The following is a 15,680-nucleotide window of genomic DNA, read 5'->3' as shown; positions in this document are numbered from 1 at the left end:
CTCTTAATTGACAAAGGTAGAACGTTAAAATTTGACCCACAAAGTGCACACAATGAGTGTTCAATATACGTAATGTATAAATTCAATATATATTGTCGAGACTAGAAATGAGAACACCAGCATCGTTCAACAAAACTTATTATCAATTGTCAATTTCACAGTGGATGGTGCTCACGCCATCTGCGAAAAATTTTGCGGTCAGAAGATATTCTACAATCAGGCCGATACTGACACTTGGGTGGCGTTATTGGCTGACACTATTTTACAATTTCCCTTGACCTCCCAACCTGTATTACACACAGAATTGCAACTGAAAGGTCAGAAAATGGCAATCAATGGGTCAGGATCAAGATGCTAAACATTTAGATCAGTGATTCCCAACGTGTGCCATGGGCGATATCGCCCCCTCCCCCCGTAGGTGATTTTAAGAAACAAGGGGCAAAATTACCAAAGGAAGCGATTGGGGGGGATGTTAGAACACAAAATTTGACACAAAAAAATCGTCAACCCAGCAGTAAGTAGTCACAGAAACCATTTTTTAAATTTTTAGTAAAATCACCAGTGATTACGGTTAGGTGAATAATTTCTGTTTATAAGTCCTTTTTTTCGGATCCGTAAATTTGTGTCGAGCTTAACGAGGGGGCGATGAGCCGAAAATGGTTGGGAACCACTGATTTAAATGATATAACCGAGGAAATGTTAGGAATCGATGATAAAAGAATTCAGCCTCAATATCGGCCTGACGCCTGATTATTATAAATCGATCACTAATTTTAAGGGATGATTTGATTACAGAAACTAAAAACAAATATGCCTAATCCATAAAGCCGACACTCAATAACATAAAAATGATAGGTCCATTACGGTTCCAAATCCAATTTAGTATATTCATAATTTCGACGAAGTCATTTGCTCATGGTACAAAAGTCATTTCCAATAAGTAAATGAGAGATATTTGTCACGGCATGCTGAATAAATAAGAGTGAATGCAACCTTGCAGGCAACATGAACCGGAGCCCTGAATCACTTTCGTGGAACATATATATTCACATGATTCCCTGAAATCATCTTGGAAACATGGCATAAATGTATCAAATCTTGTATAATTTGCTGATGTATTGTGGTCAATAGATGTTGGATCCCCATGGAAAACGTTTCGGCAGGTAAAGGTACAAAGATTAAAGATCGCCTTTACATAAATACCAAGTTAGCAACGCCAAATAGGTTGTCACACAATTTCGGTCGGTTACCCTGTTATCCACATATTGACAAAGTCAACACCATCAAACACTACAGGCGGCCTCAAATAGAAACTAATCAAAAAATATATTTGGAAAAAATTGGAAGTACATGGACTAGCTGATGCTAAAACATATCAAGCATTGGAATTTGTTCGGCGCACATGTAGGATTAACAATCAATGAAATATTTACGGTGAGTTTGCTACAAAGGATTTGTAGTAAGCAATCAAGCCAAACGATCAGAAATTACTGACACCGACTAACTGGCATCTAGTTGATCAATGCATACAAAACGAACCGGAGGCGAAATTCTGTTCCGGAGAACATCCTGATAAATTATCAGTAACACTGAGATGACTCGCGTATAAGACTCAGCTAGATTACGTCATTTAGTTCCTACTACTACTTCTACAGGAGTAAGAACACAGATTAATTTGACCACCCTGGACACAGGGGATTCTGTGCAACACTCTCTGCACACTTCCGGAATAGTAAAACAAATGAGAAACAGTGTTAGCAGATATGAAAGTAACCGCTGCGCGGCTGCAGCATGAGTGAAAGACACATATACCCACCCACAAGATGATGAAACCATGACCATCCCACGAACTATGAAAAGTTGAATGCATTATCTAAATTCCAAACTTTTCAAAACCCAAACGCTATGCACCCAAAATCATTTGACATTGCTAGCAGAAAATGGAAATTTAAATTTGAAGTAGAATTGTGTCAATTCCCTACACTGTAGTCTTACACAGAGTCTACACCGCATCCCGACCACCACAATAATGTATGCATAGACCAACGACCAGCTGGCGCTTGACCGTCTCAGCTACAATTAATGATGGACATAGATTTTAGAGTATAAATTGGAACTATCGCATTTATATTGCAATGATTAAGATCACAATCATGATCTTATGTCATTCATCAGAAATTGCGGACAATCACACGTCCCCAACTGCACAACAAAAACATCAGGGCTTGATTTGTTTTCTCGTTTCAATAAATATTGCAAATTATGACTAATTATCGGTATCAAGCTTGCGAGATGCATCGTGGAGAAGAAATAAATGGAACATACACACCGTGGCAACCTCAAAAAATTATCGCACATTAATTGTACGGTATGCATTGAGAATGATAGGCCAAGCAATTGCAAAGCATTACAGCTACAGCCACACCAAATATTTGATGTTGTGGAAAGCAGATGTCATATGGTATTAAAATCAATTCTAATGGAGTTGATAACTCCTAACAAACTGGTCAGGGAAATCAATTTGATTGAAATTCCGATAGAAAATCAATTGTTGTTTCAATAGAATAGCTAAGAGCAACTAAGCAAAAACATAGATTAGTGAAACGCAGAACCATGAAACACCATGTAAGCGATAACAATGTTGAATTGATGGGATTGCCTGTTACCTGCAGTCTAGTACAAAAATTTAAACAGTTAAGGGCCTATCAATGACAGCTATAGCGAGAACATAACTAAACATTATGTTTGGAAATTCAATTCATTTTCGCTAGTAGGACAATAGGACTACTCGTTTCAAATACTAGGGACGGATTTTCCACAACATTCCAACATTTCTGGTAGAGCTTAATTTGCAGTAAAGTCCCGATTTCAGAATGTCTTACAGTACCATGTCAGCCTGATCATACATTTACCAGAGAATGGTGCTGAGCTATCAGAACAAGTGAATAAAATTAAAGCACACAATTTTAAGTGTATTGTTAGTCCTGACTAGCAGATGACAAAATAACATTAGGTATGAAATTTTGATCAGATATGAAAATTGACTGAGACATCAGATGAGTATCTCACTGTTAGCGGGTCAACACTAAAAGAAACTGTCCTGATTAGACGCATCATAGGACGCACATTATTCATGCAAACTTCAGGTGTGTGGAATTCCGTATTACAGGCCTACCTAGGAAGAGTAATTTAGAATGCTATCGGGATGAACCACTGAAGACATCAGAACAAGCGCGCTATTGAAAACAATGACATCCCGATATTTAGGTTGTGGCTGTTCTAATATTGACTTCAAAAACCCAATTGGACAATTACTCATGAACTACCCGATCTAAACACTGTGTCATTGAAATGCAGTTTCAGTGCGCGCATCATTTCCTAAACCAGGAGCACCGTTTGAAATTTTCAACGCTGGCAAAAGCGTGCTGGAATTAACACCGAGCTAATGAACACGCAAAACCGATGTACCAAGTTTTTAAAGTTTGCAAAATTTGTCCGATTTGCAACGAAAACCATCTGAATGTCATGCGTTACGTTCAGAAAGAGCTCAATTCCATAGCAAAACAGAACTTTGCAACAACGCAAACCACAAACTACATGCGTCCCATAATAATCGATCGAAATTCCGAACATGAGCGACTTATGCACCAACGCACTTGAAACAGATAGAGCTCTATAAAGGTAACAATGAAGAATTGCACTAACATATATGACAGACACCGCCGTACCTGCGGCCAAAGCGCTACCGGGCAGACATACGCTCCGCCATAAGCTCCATGTCTTTTTTTAGCGCCATATTCTTTGTCATTTCCTCCTCCAGCATACGCGTCAGTTTTTTATTGAGCTCGTAAATATTACCGATCCCGGCCTGGGGCTGATCGTCCTGACCCGTCACCAGAGACTTGACTTTGTCACGTAACGTTTTAGGCGTGCCGAGATCTGGGTTGCGTTTCACGCTGTCGCTTCTAGTGTGCTGTACGTACCGTTGGACCATTTCCGATTTTTCGACCAGCTCGTCCGCCATGGCGCCTCCGCTTTCTTCAAGGTGCCTCACCTTTTCTTCCAAGGCCCATTTTTCACTTTGTAATTCCGCGACGCGGTGCAAAAGATCGGAAGTCTCGCTGGCACTGAGTCGCGACGAGTCGTCAGACACGTAAGCGCCTGTGGCGCGGCGTGGGACCGGACTAACTGACCCGGTAGCGTTCGGACGCGAGGGGCTGATAAAATCCCGAAAACTAAAAGAGCTCACTGAACTAGCACCGCCCGAAGGCGGTTTATTCGTTTGTTGAGTCGTGTCGACGACTCGTAATAATTCCTCGACATTACTCTCCCCTGTTGATCGCTCCTTCAACTTCTCTCTCAGCACGTCGTTTTTCTTACGTTCGGCCGCCACCTGCTTTTTCAAGTCCTTCATGGCGGCGTGCACCTTTTTCTCGACAAGCCGCTGCTTCTGCACCTCGTCTTTGACGTCACGCTTCAAGTCGCTAATTTTCGTATCCCGTTCGCGTAGAGCGGTTTCAAGCTCTTCCGCTCGCTTTTCACGCTCCCGTATATCATCATCTTTCGACGTGGCCACATTCAGAGCCTTCTTCAACTCTGCTGCGTGGTCTTCCCTCAATTTCTCAACTTCTTCACGATGTTGATCAGTTACGGATTCGGCCGTTTTTTCCGCGTCGCGTAACGCCCGCTCGAACCACCCTCTCGAATTTTCCAGCGACGAACATTCCGCAGTCAAATCGTTGATTTTCTGCTGCAAGCCGTCGATTTCGCGTGTTTTCGCGCGTTCCTGATGGTGCGCGCGTATCAGCTCGTCTTCGTGAGCTTTTACCGTGTCTTCCAAGCTTTTTATTTTTGTATCGCGGTCAGATTCAATTGCCTTTAACTTCTCTTCGTAAGATTTTTCAGTATCAGCCACGCGGGAATCGAATTTCGCCACCATTTCCTGCGCCTCAACAGACTGAGCGTCAGCCACTTTTTTTCGCTTTTCCGCCAGCTCCAAAGCTTCCCGTACTTGTGTCTTCAAGCCCTCAATCTCTTTTTCGTACTTCACCACATCCTGCAACTTCTCCTCTTGCCGCTCCGACAAAATCTTGCTCTGCTGCAGTTCGTGCTGTAGCTGTTCCATTTGACGCTCAAGTTTAGTGTGCTGGTTTAGAAGCGCCTCGCCTACGCTGACGCTTTTTTCATACCGACCCTGCAGCTCGTCCTTCTCTTTCTGCAGCAGCTCTAAACTCGACAGCGAGGAATCCGTGTCTTTTGTCATTTTTTCTAACGTCTCCGAATTTTGGGCATTCTGTAATTTTAACGCTTTACATTCCGCGTCCTTGGCGTCAACTTGTTTCCGCCAGTGTTCCAACGATTCGTGCTGCTGCTTTGTTATTATTTCCGATTCGCGCACGGATTTACTCAAGGCCGCGTTCTCTGACGATAACTCATCCGCTTTTTTGCGTAACGTCTCGTGTTCCTCCGTTAACTTGCTAGCGGAATCGAGTGCGCTTTTCTTAAAAGTCTGCAGCTCGTTGATGTCTTTTTGCAGGCTGTTGCACGATTTTTGCTTTTGGTCCAGCTTCTCTTGCAGTAACGCCATCGCTTCCGTGATTTCGTTGATTTTGGCGTCGTGCTTTTTGACTGCGTTGTCTAATTCAAATTCGAGTAGCCTTTTCTCTTCTTGTAAAGTCAAAATTTGAACCTGGGAATCAGCATCGCTTTCGCTACGGCCGTCCTTACTCAGTAATTTCGAATTTTGCTTAGTCACGGTTTTGATATCTCTTTCCTTGTTATTCACGTTGTCGTCTGCTGTACTTACAGACTCCGTACTGTCGCTTATCGTGGATTCAGTGCCATCCACCATATCGTTCATCTTTGCTTGCTTCAGCGAATCTAACGATTGTTTCAAGGCTGTGTTGGCTGCCTGCAGCTTCCGCATCTCGGCATCTTTGGCTTTATCCTGCGGGGCGAGGCTGATTTGACGCTTGTACTGTCTGTTTTCGTTCTCCAGTGTCTTGACGGCGGTCTGCAGCTTTCCGAGCTCTTTGGCGAGGGTTTGGTTCTGTAGAATGAAGGCCTGTTCGTTTTGCTGTAGGAGCTCTTCGAATTCGGCGGCCTGCTTCGACTTGTTGAGCGTCGTGAAGGCTTTACGCAGTTTGATTTGTTTGCTTACCTGCAGAATGCAAGGATATATTAGTATCATCATGTAGAGATTCATCGTCAAAGCTACAACTTTTAGTGATAGACCAGCCGCTCAAGCTGTGGCAGTTTTAAAAAAGTCAGGACCTCATTTTGAGCTCAAGCTGGCGTCTTCTCGTGGGAAGTACAAACAATTTATTCGGTGTAAAATCGCAATTGCATTTGCTGGACCTCTTTTCACATTTCAGGTGTCAAGGCATAAACATAAAGAATGTTTCAATATGTAGGCTATTTCAAATTGATACCAAGAACATCTTGGAGGTACAGAACTTCAATATACAATTGAATGATATATGCATATATTGAAATGAACCCGAATATTTTCGGCTGACACTCGTCAGGGGTTATCGTCAGCAACTAGTACAGAATTGGAAAGAGCATTGTACATCAACAATCGTATCACAAAATACGAAGTCGCTGGCATGAAATTTTGAATAATCGGAGCGAAGAGAGCGCTTAAGCTCAATGTACTATTTTAGATGGTACACGAATTCCTTCTGTAAGCAAGGACTATTTTGATAAAAGTCGACTCCAAGGCACCCTAATGAAAGTGAGAACGGCCTCTCCCAACCACACGAAATCTGTCGTCTCGAGCGCTCGGTGAAAAGCTCTACCCATGATTCAGAACAGGCAAAGGCCATAAATTCTGCTATTGGTAATAATTTCGTGGATAATCCAGGAAAAAATTATCGAGACGAGTGACGAGAGATTATGTGTTGTACACAAGCTGAACTACCGAGCATTAGCCTTATTGTGATAAAAATTTACCAAAAGAATTCTTACTTCTTTTTCCAATTTAGTTTCATTTTGTGACGCCGCCGTATAATCTCTTTTCAATTTTCTATTCTCATCCTTCAGTTGGTAGTTCTCCGTACGCAGCTCCAATATTTGTAATTGCATGCGATGAAATTCATCTCCTGATAACTGTTGATCGGAGTTGGCCATTGCAGAATTCTAGTAGCCCAAACAAGCAAACTATGGTTCTAATGAAGTAATTCAAATTGATTGGTATTCAAGTGTTAGTTAGCACATTAGCAGTGCTGCTACTGAACTTGCGTAAAAAGTCCACTTGTTTTTGTGATGATAAGACGTGGTCAGACTTATCAAACTTGACAAAAATTTAATAGGCTATATAAAAAGATCCGAAACTGAAAACATTCAAGTTGTTAACCATTCCTCATGATGTTCCTCCCAGTTCTTCAAAATAAAATTGTCTATAGTCCCGATGCTTATGTTCGATATTATAGAACCCACTGAGCTTTTTTGAGCTATATAATGATAACCAAAATAACTCATTAATTCGCTCGGTCACTCCATTCCAATGTTGTTGACGATTGCCAAGCCAGATTTCCAGTCCAGCCCAGATCCAGATCCGATTGCAGCATTTGTTATCCGGATTTATGTTACGAAGATCATAACCGGTAATTCGTGTCTGGTTCACGGGTTGAAGATGTCTAGTTATAGCATGGCCTTTACAAAGGCTATGGTTATAGTTTACAGAATACTCTGATACTCTTTAAATCCTTAATCCAATCGAAATTACATTATGGCATCCTCTGTTGGGGGGGCTGCCAGTAAAACTGCACTCGAGCCACTGCAAAAACTACAGCATAAAGTACTCCGAATCATAGCTAGGGCCCCAAAGGGGCCTGGCTGCCCATCCAACAAGTCGCTGCTGAAGAGATTCGGCGACCTAAACATAGAAGATATGCGGAAACTAGAAATCGCCAAGTTTATGTACCAGTTCCACTGCGGTCGTTGCCCCGAATATTTCAATGACTTCTTTACCTCGGAATCAAAAGCGCACAAGCAGGCCTACAGCACACGCGCTTCAACGAAGAACAACTACCATATGATCAGGACTGAATACAAGAAAACGCATTGCTCTATCAAGTATGCCGGACTCCAATTGTGCAACAGCATCTCGCCGGCTATCCGACAGTCGTCGAGCATGTCCGCATTCAAGTCGCAATACAAGCAATTTCTGCTAAATCAATACTAGCCAGTCTTCATGATTACCGGACCACGACCTAACATCGACCTTGCCCTCCGCCACATGCCACCCCATTTTGTCGCTTATTGCGTCCTAATGGCTACTCCAAGTTGGCAATTTCTAGCTTCCTCATATCTTCTAAGTTTAGAACACTAAATCTTTTGAGAAGCGATTTATCAGTTGCACATCCAGGCCCCGTGGGGCTTTGGCAATGATACTTACGGATGATCCGATGTTGAAGTTTTTGCAGTGGGTCAGTTGTATTCTTGCAGGCAGCACCCAAACGAAGAATTCCGTATTGTAACTTTGATAGGAATAGAGAGTTGAAAAGTATCAACAGCACGCTGACTGGCAGTATGTAGCTAAGGCGGCGAAATAGACCACATACCTTCGATAGTCGTGGTTTGAGTGATTGTTTGTGACTCTTCCAGGACATGTCCGAATCCAGTAAAACACCAAGGTATTTGGCATTTTTAGTGTTGGAAATTGGTTGGCCAGCGATGCTGTCAATGGTTAGGTTATCGCAGGAGTTCACGACCAATAATTGGGATTTCGCAGCGTTAACCCGAAGACTATTATGGGACATCCACTCATGCACTTTGGCATTTGATCACTGGTGACGGCATTCAAGCTTGCGGTAGTAGGTGCGTGAGATAGGAGGTGAGTATCGTCAGCGAAGAATGTGGTATTCAATGATGAGGTTTCAAAGATATCATTGACATATAAAGTAAAAAGGACAAGTCCAAGAACAGAGCCTTGCGGAACACCACAGGTAACAAGGTGGGGGGAGGACAAAGTGTTGGATATCGAAACCATTTGATATCTCCCAGTCATGTAGCTTTTCATGAGCTCTAGTTGTGGACCCCGGAACCCAGATGAACCTCCGACGGCAATCGAACTCGATCCGTCAGATTGGTGGGTGCTTATCGTAACCATACTACACTATCTCCTATATTCCTGACATGGGCTATGCCAAGGCATAGTGCATTCCAGTTTAAAACATGGGTAAGGATTTGGTGGTAACATTTTGAAATCATTTGACTGGTCCGGCCCGCAAGCTATCTAATAAAGCAGCGGTTCTCAACCGGGGGTCCGCGAAGCAATTTCAGGGGGTCCGCGAGACCTCTAAATTTTTAAAATGGTTGACAACCTAATTTTTATTTTATTTTTTAATTTTAGAAAGCATGAGGCAGTTTCGCACCACAACTGCTAAAACCTCATGACTCATCATCATAATAATCGTCTGACATGATTAACTATCGTAGCGTGGAAATTCATTTTCATTGCCAATTTTCCAATAATCTGCTGATACAAACATATTACTGTTTAGAGACGTTTTGTTGGGGTTTGTGGAAGAAATAAAAATATGGAGATAGTAACGTCAATCAGGGTGACTTCGTAATGTCTGCAAAACCTTCTCGATTTGAAGTTGTCAGTCTCATCAAATTATAGTGAACAGTCGTTTGAAATAAAAATTTCCGGAAGAATTTCCTTAATTTTTCCCAATGCAGGGATTGAAACCTCGCCACGAAATCCATTTTATCCTGCGATATACATAACCACTATTTGAATAGCTTCTTGGAGGTACAGAACTTCAATATACAATTAAAGAGTATATTCATGTTGAAATAAACCGAATAATTTTCGGCTAACACTCGTCATAAATCGGACAATGATAGGCCTATACCTACTTTTAAAGCTCGGCTATGAGATTTAGTGCATTCTTATTGCGGATGCCCTCTCGACAAGTTTTTTTTTGGATGAACAAAGAGTGTTTCGTTACTATCAAAGCATTACGCTCCAACCCTGAAATTCATGCTTGTTAATGTTCAATTGTTCATGGTCGAAAATGTTTGCTCGTATATACGTAAACCCGAACAGAACAAGTCGTTTCATGACAGTCCTTCTCAGGTTGGAAAACTTGGATCCATTGTTTTGCGTATAAAATTTATCTATACTTTTAGATTAGGATTTCCCTTTGACGGTAAAAACTCTCTGCGGGCCGAATCCGGCCCGCGGTCCGTATGTTGCCTGTCCCTGCGCTAGATGCTGAGGGTGATATGTTCATAAAATATATGTTTCCTCATTTTGGTGCCATAAATGTTGCGTTCACACCAATACTATCGTCGGAGGCGTTATGCGTTAATATGGCATTAGCCTCCATCTATCTTTGCGGAAATGATTTTCGGCACTCCTCGTTCATATCAAAACGAAGACGCGGATGCAACGTGTCTGTGGAGCCCTACACAACAAGCGGGCTAAGCCAATCGATTTTATAATAATCTGACATATAGAATGTAGTATATACAGCTACCTATACTGAAACATCTCTATAAGTTGAAGGACAATCCGTGAAAATTCGCAGGGCCTTAATATGCTCTCTGTGGACCCAGTTCTACCCTTACACGTCAAGGAAATGCTGGTAATTTGTGTGCTCGCTCCTACCGAAGCGCCCATAGAAATTAATAACAGCGTAACGTTTCCCTGCGACATGATTTCCATCGAAACACAAGCTCATTGCCGTTTGCCGCTCCGCCAGCTGAGCAGTGAGCACTCACTCTCGCCGCGCAGCCACTCATTTGCTCATGAGCTACTCTCTCGTTTCACTAGACAGTATTGTTGCGTCACTATGCCATTCTCCATAACAATGAAAAATTCGAGGCTGATTGTGGGGGTTCCGGGGGCACGAGCGAAATAAAAAATATATTTTCGTAATCATTACAGCGGCAGCTTTCGATTGATACCCGTTTTATCAAACTTGAAGCTCGGCAAGCCGGTCAGAAATTATACCGTCAAATTGCCTTCAGCCAAATGGAAAGTGTGACGTAAACCAATTTCACTGAACCGTGAGATTTGCTTACACCGTATAGGACACTATGGTTAAACCCTGATTTTAAAGCAGACCTTACCGCAGTTTAATAAGTTCATTGGTAAGTATAAGATAACCCAGTCATCGACCTGTATGATGTGGTATCAGATTATAGTATTATCGATTATACCAGTGATTGCCAACGTGGGCGATATCGCCCCCAGGGGGCGATTTGGCAGTCTAGGGGGGCGAAAATGACGAAGGGGCGATAGGGGGGCGATGATGCGGTAAAACGGCTATATTGGAGTCAAATCGGAGAAACGACCTTTTTTTTTAGTCAACCCACGAAAACTTAGTTGAAAAAGTGGAAAATTCGACATCGAGCCGAAAATTTGACCTTTTTTTTTAGTCAACGCGCCGGTCATTACAGTTTGTATGCCCATTTTTCGGTCGATGATCGGTGTTGAGCTTGAAAAGGGGGCGATGAGCAGGGCATGGTATGGTGTGGTATGGAAGTATGGTATGGTATGGAACGATATTTCGGTATGGAATATGGAAGAGTGCAAGTAAGGTATGGTATGGAAATTTTCTAAGTATGGTATGGGATGTTGTTTCCATACTTCAATACTTTTTCCATACTTTGGCAGTTTTGCCAGAATCATGACAATCATCCTCCTTTCGATTTGTCAAATTGATTGCATACCTCAGAAAATCGCCCACTGTCTATGTTCATATCTCAAATTGCGATTTATCACTCACCCACCCCGGTCGACATCTATTTGAAGACAACAAAGTAGCGCTACGCACATGTGTGCGAAAATACTATTAATAATGAATATTCAAATCGAATCAAATCTAAATATCATAAAAACGAATGACATTCGACCGCTGTCGCGTTACAACTTGCATTTCGGATATCATAACTTCCACTCCGTAAACTACCAAGGGAGTTTTAAGATCGTAGATTCTGAGAATGTAAAACAGGGTTCACCAATAACACGCGGCCCGCGAGGTCATATTTTGCGGTCCACGACCTGATTTGAAATTTTCGAAGAACGGTTGGTAAAGCACTTTGAAATGCTGAAATTGATTAAAGTTTAAACATAATATTGTTGTTGTTCAAAGTAAGCTATACTCCTGTGCCCAATATCACTATTCCTCACTAGCTGATACGGCTAGGCACGGCTATATGGTAATATCATCATGGAGGAAGAATTTGGTGCTATGAATAGGCATATTGCTTGGCGTGCAATAGCCCACTACTGCCAAGACCGAGACGCTAGGAAATCGACATCGAGCTCCCCAAAAGACCAAGCTTTACGACTTCTTCTCCTGACCCCGAAGGAAATTCGTTTCTGGTAGGCCTACGTTTGAGCGAATCGAATATCTTTCCACTATACTGACAATCCTATGGAGGGGGGGGGGCAAGAAATAACAGCTTGCAACAATGGGTACTAATACCGATTTGCCCACTCAAAGATGTGCAGCACAGCATAACTTCTCTGAATTTTTGAAGACATCTTTTGCATCAGCTCTACCGGCGAAACTGTGATCACATGGGCTGAGATAGGGTAAATATTCGATAGTAATATGTGAAACTATTCTAATATTATAATGACGAAATTCACTCACGGACATGATTTTTTTTATTACGACTACAGAACGAATCCCGCACCTCTTCGTAACATGACTACTCACGATTTCAGTGCGCATAGTAAGCTGATATGAGTCATTTGATCAGTTTGTAGTTCATCGGCCATAGTTATGGGCAGTTTAACGTGGGTATTTGGCCTACAATTACTTCATTGCGACTATGCACCGAAATACGACCGTAGGCTACATAAGTAATCGAAATACGGCCGTGAATAGCAAAAAGGTTGACCCCTGATTTAGTTGCTGAAGAGTGTTGTCAGGTCTTGCGCAGCTCATAGTCTAAAATAGAATGTAATTGCTATTGATGATCAAGGTATTTTTGTTTTTGCTTTTGTATTTCTTCAATATAAGATTATTTATTTTGTGGTAACTATGCGTTGCCTATTTTTATCTCGATATACTGAAGTCATGCGGCCCGCGGCCTCTATGAATTTCGGAAATTGGCCCGCGACCCATTTTGAGTTGGCGACCCCTGATGTAAAAGTTAATTACATGAATATTTTTATTTTTATATGTTGAACTTAGAAATAACTTTCTGCGCTTTGGTAGGATGATCATCACGCAATATCTGTTTGACATAACTATCATTGTAATTCAAAAATATGTAGCCTTGAGCGACGTTACGATATGCCGGCCTCCAAGACGCATTAAACTCCATGAAATTTGGCTATCTCTGATAGAAGAATAGAGACACCCTGATCTTGGCTAATGAATATAATGTGTGGCCCGCAGATTGGCGGGGAAAATGGACATTTGATCCACTGTACCAAAATGATTGTAGTGATGTAAATTTATATTCTAAGATATATTCTAATGCAGTGGTTTCGAACCGGTGGGTAATTTAGTGGTTTCTGGTCGGGTATATACTCACTTGTAAAAAAAAAACACATTAATTAGGCCTATTAGCACATTTGCAATTCAGCAGTTCGTATTATCAGTGCCTCCAATTAGCGAGGATCGACTGGACAGCGGCACGCGATCTCCCGCATATACGTTGTTATTCAGTCGCAGACGAAATGGTGTGATTGAAATCACCTGATTCGTTATAATATACGGTCATATGTGAATATGTATTCAGGGAAATCGCGGACTTGCTAATTGATAGCATATAGCGGGACTCGTTACAGGTGAAATGACACGTTTCTTTTCGAGTTATATGTAGCGTGCGAAAGTGTAGCTTATGACGGCTTATATATAACAGCAGGAAGTTTATCTGGCCCATGCATTGTTAGGCATTTACACATGTAAATTGGTGCTACCTCGCTACATTTGGAAATATTTCAAACCCTTCCTATTTTTCTGTCGGCTTACACATACACTTGACGGAGGCGCAACATTGCGTTTACGGTTACCAGTTCACTGTCATTTATTTCATTGCGTGCTGTTCAATTCTGGGAGTCTTAACTTTCACCAATAGCAATAAGTCTTTACAAAACTCAAGTCTCACCAAATTTTATTGAAGGGAGCAATTTTAAATGGTGGAAATATAGATTTTAGGTTGTGCAGAATAAAGAAGAAAGGGTTGGGAGCCAATCTTCTAATTTCACAATACCTTTGGTTTATGTAATTTTGTAGATGATGTTACTGCTATACCAGTTCGTTACCACACTAGATTTACATGTCATGAGATTCTTTTTGATTTTCAAATAATTCCGTGTGTAGGCCTATATATTATACGTTCCGCCTTCGATGATTAGGCACCATACATTGCTGACGACATATAATATAAAGAAACTGGGGATATCGTTGGTGCATCAGAGCTGTTTAAATGGATAATTTCATCCAAAATTATCAGAATAAAAACGCCGCAACATTTCCACATATCAAAAATACAAGATCACTCGAGAGGTTGGGCAAGTTGCGAAAGTATGGAAAAAGTATCAAATATGGAATGGAAGAAGGTTGCTATGGTATGGAAAATTGACAAGTATGGTATGAAACGATTGGGCGGGTATGGAGTATGGAAAATTCCCATTCCATACCATACCATACCATGCCCTGGCGATGAGTCGAAAAAGGTTGGGAACCACTGGATTATACTAACCTGACCGTAACCAGATACCAATCATCCAATCAAAGTGGCACACCCTTAAAAACTATGGCACACCCTGCTGGGGTGTGCGATATAGGCTTACCATACGTCCTCTTTTAAGAGGATTTGTCCTCTTTTTTGACTTTTTTGAAAGTGTCCTCGGAGGACGCCCTTTTGTCCTCTTTTTTGAGATTTTGTCCTCTTTTTTGAAAATTTAGGTCAGATATAGAGGAAATTGCGAGTGATATGCCGCAAATTAGCGCAGAAGTGAAGCTCCGGCGGGTATTTCGGAGGGAAAAGCGGTGATTTCAGCTCTGAGCGAAATGAAGACCTTTTTTTTTTAGTCATCCACCTAGCAATGAGGAGTGAAAAACGTGTTTTTGAACTCTGAGCGGAAATGGAGACCTTTTTTTTTTTTTTTTTTTTTTAGTCAACCGATCATGAAGCTTCTCCAGTTTTGCATGTCTGAAATTTCTGAATAAGTGTCCTCTTTTTTCATTTATTTCCGAAATATGGTAAGCCTATATAATGTCGGTTGTTGTTGTTGTTGTTGATGATGTTGTTGTTGTTGTTGTTGTTGCTGCTTCGACTACATTGGTCATTTTGCACCAAGCTAATATTCTTTATTATGATTCCGTATTTACACCGATTTCTGGGCAATCGCGGCCGGCGATCTGATTTGTGATTTTGGACGTACGCGAAATAAAGCATTTTGAAATGCTAAAATTTATTTCGGTTTCAAATTATTATTGTTGTTGTTTCAAAATAAGCTATTGGCCTGTGCCCAACAACATTATTCCATACTAGCTGAAACGGCTTCGGCGATGGCAACAGCATTCCATCGATGGAGAGTCAGCTGATATCAAAAACATATAGCCTATTTGTGAAATGGCCCAGACACTGCCAAGGCCGAGACACTTGGAAAACGGCATAGGACGTCCCACAAGATCAATCTTAGATATAGTCTTTCAGCTATAGTAACATGTCTGACCAGCCCCAATATCTAT

General features: G+C 41.6%; 2 protein-coding genes across 2 annotated transcripts in view; both read right to left on the bottom strand.

The window, feature by feature from the left end:
* LOC145457575 (transient receptor potential cation channel subfamily V member 6-like) overlaps window positions 1-15,680 on the bottom strand; it is a 343,103-nt gene that overhangs the window by 59,838 nt on the left and 267,585 nt on the right. The window lies entirely within an intron of this gene.
* On the bottom strand, window positions 2-7,168 carry LOC145434422 (GRIP1-associated protein 1-like). The gene is made up of 2 exons (XM_080311772.1): window positions 6,970-7,168; window positions 2-6,160 (listed from the first exon to the last, which is right to left on the bottom strand). Exons 1-2 carry the CDS (start codon window positions 7,129-7,131, stop codon window positions 3,743-3,745), a joined length of 2,580 nt encoding a protein of 859 aa, XP_080167898.1. The 5' UTR covers window positions 7,132-7,168; the 3' UTR covers window positions 2-3,742.

This window comes from Botryllus schlosseri, chromosome 2 (assembly GCF_051294905.1).
Source record: "Botryllus schlosseri isolate E-star chromosome 2, Bs_hap1, whole genome shotgun sequence".
Lineage (NCBI taxonomy): Eukaryota > Metazoa > Chordata > Ascidiacea > Stolidobranchia > Styelidae > Botryllus > Botryllus schlosseri.
The sequence above is the reverse complement of the archived record's forward strand: the minus strand, read 5'-3'. Positions and strand labels throughout refer to the sequence as shown.

Coding starts and splice junctions, on each gene's coding strand:
- LOC145434422 (XM_080311772.1), bottom strand. CDS start 7,131: ATGGCCAACTCCGATCAACAGTTATCAGGAGATGAATTTCATCGCATG. Junction 6,161..6,969: donor AAACTAAATTGGAAAAAGAA/GTAAGAATTCTT, acceptor TGCATTCTGCAG/GTAAGCAAACAAATCAAACT.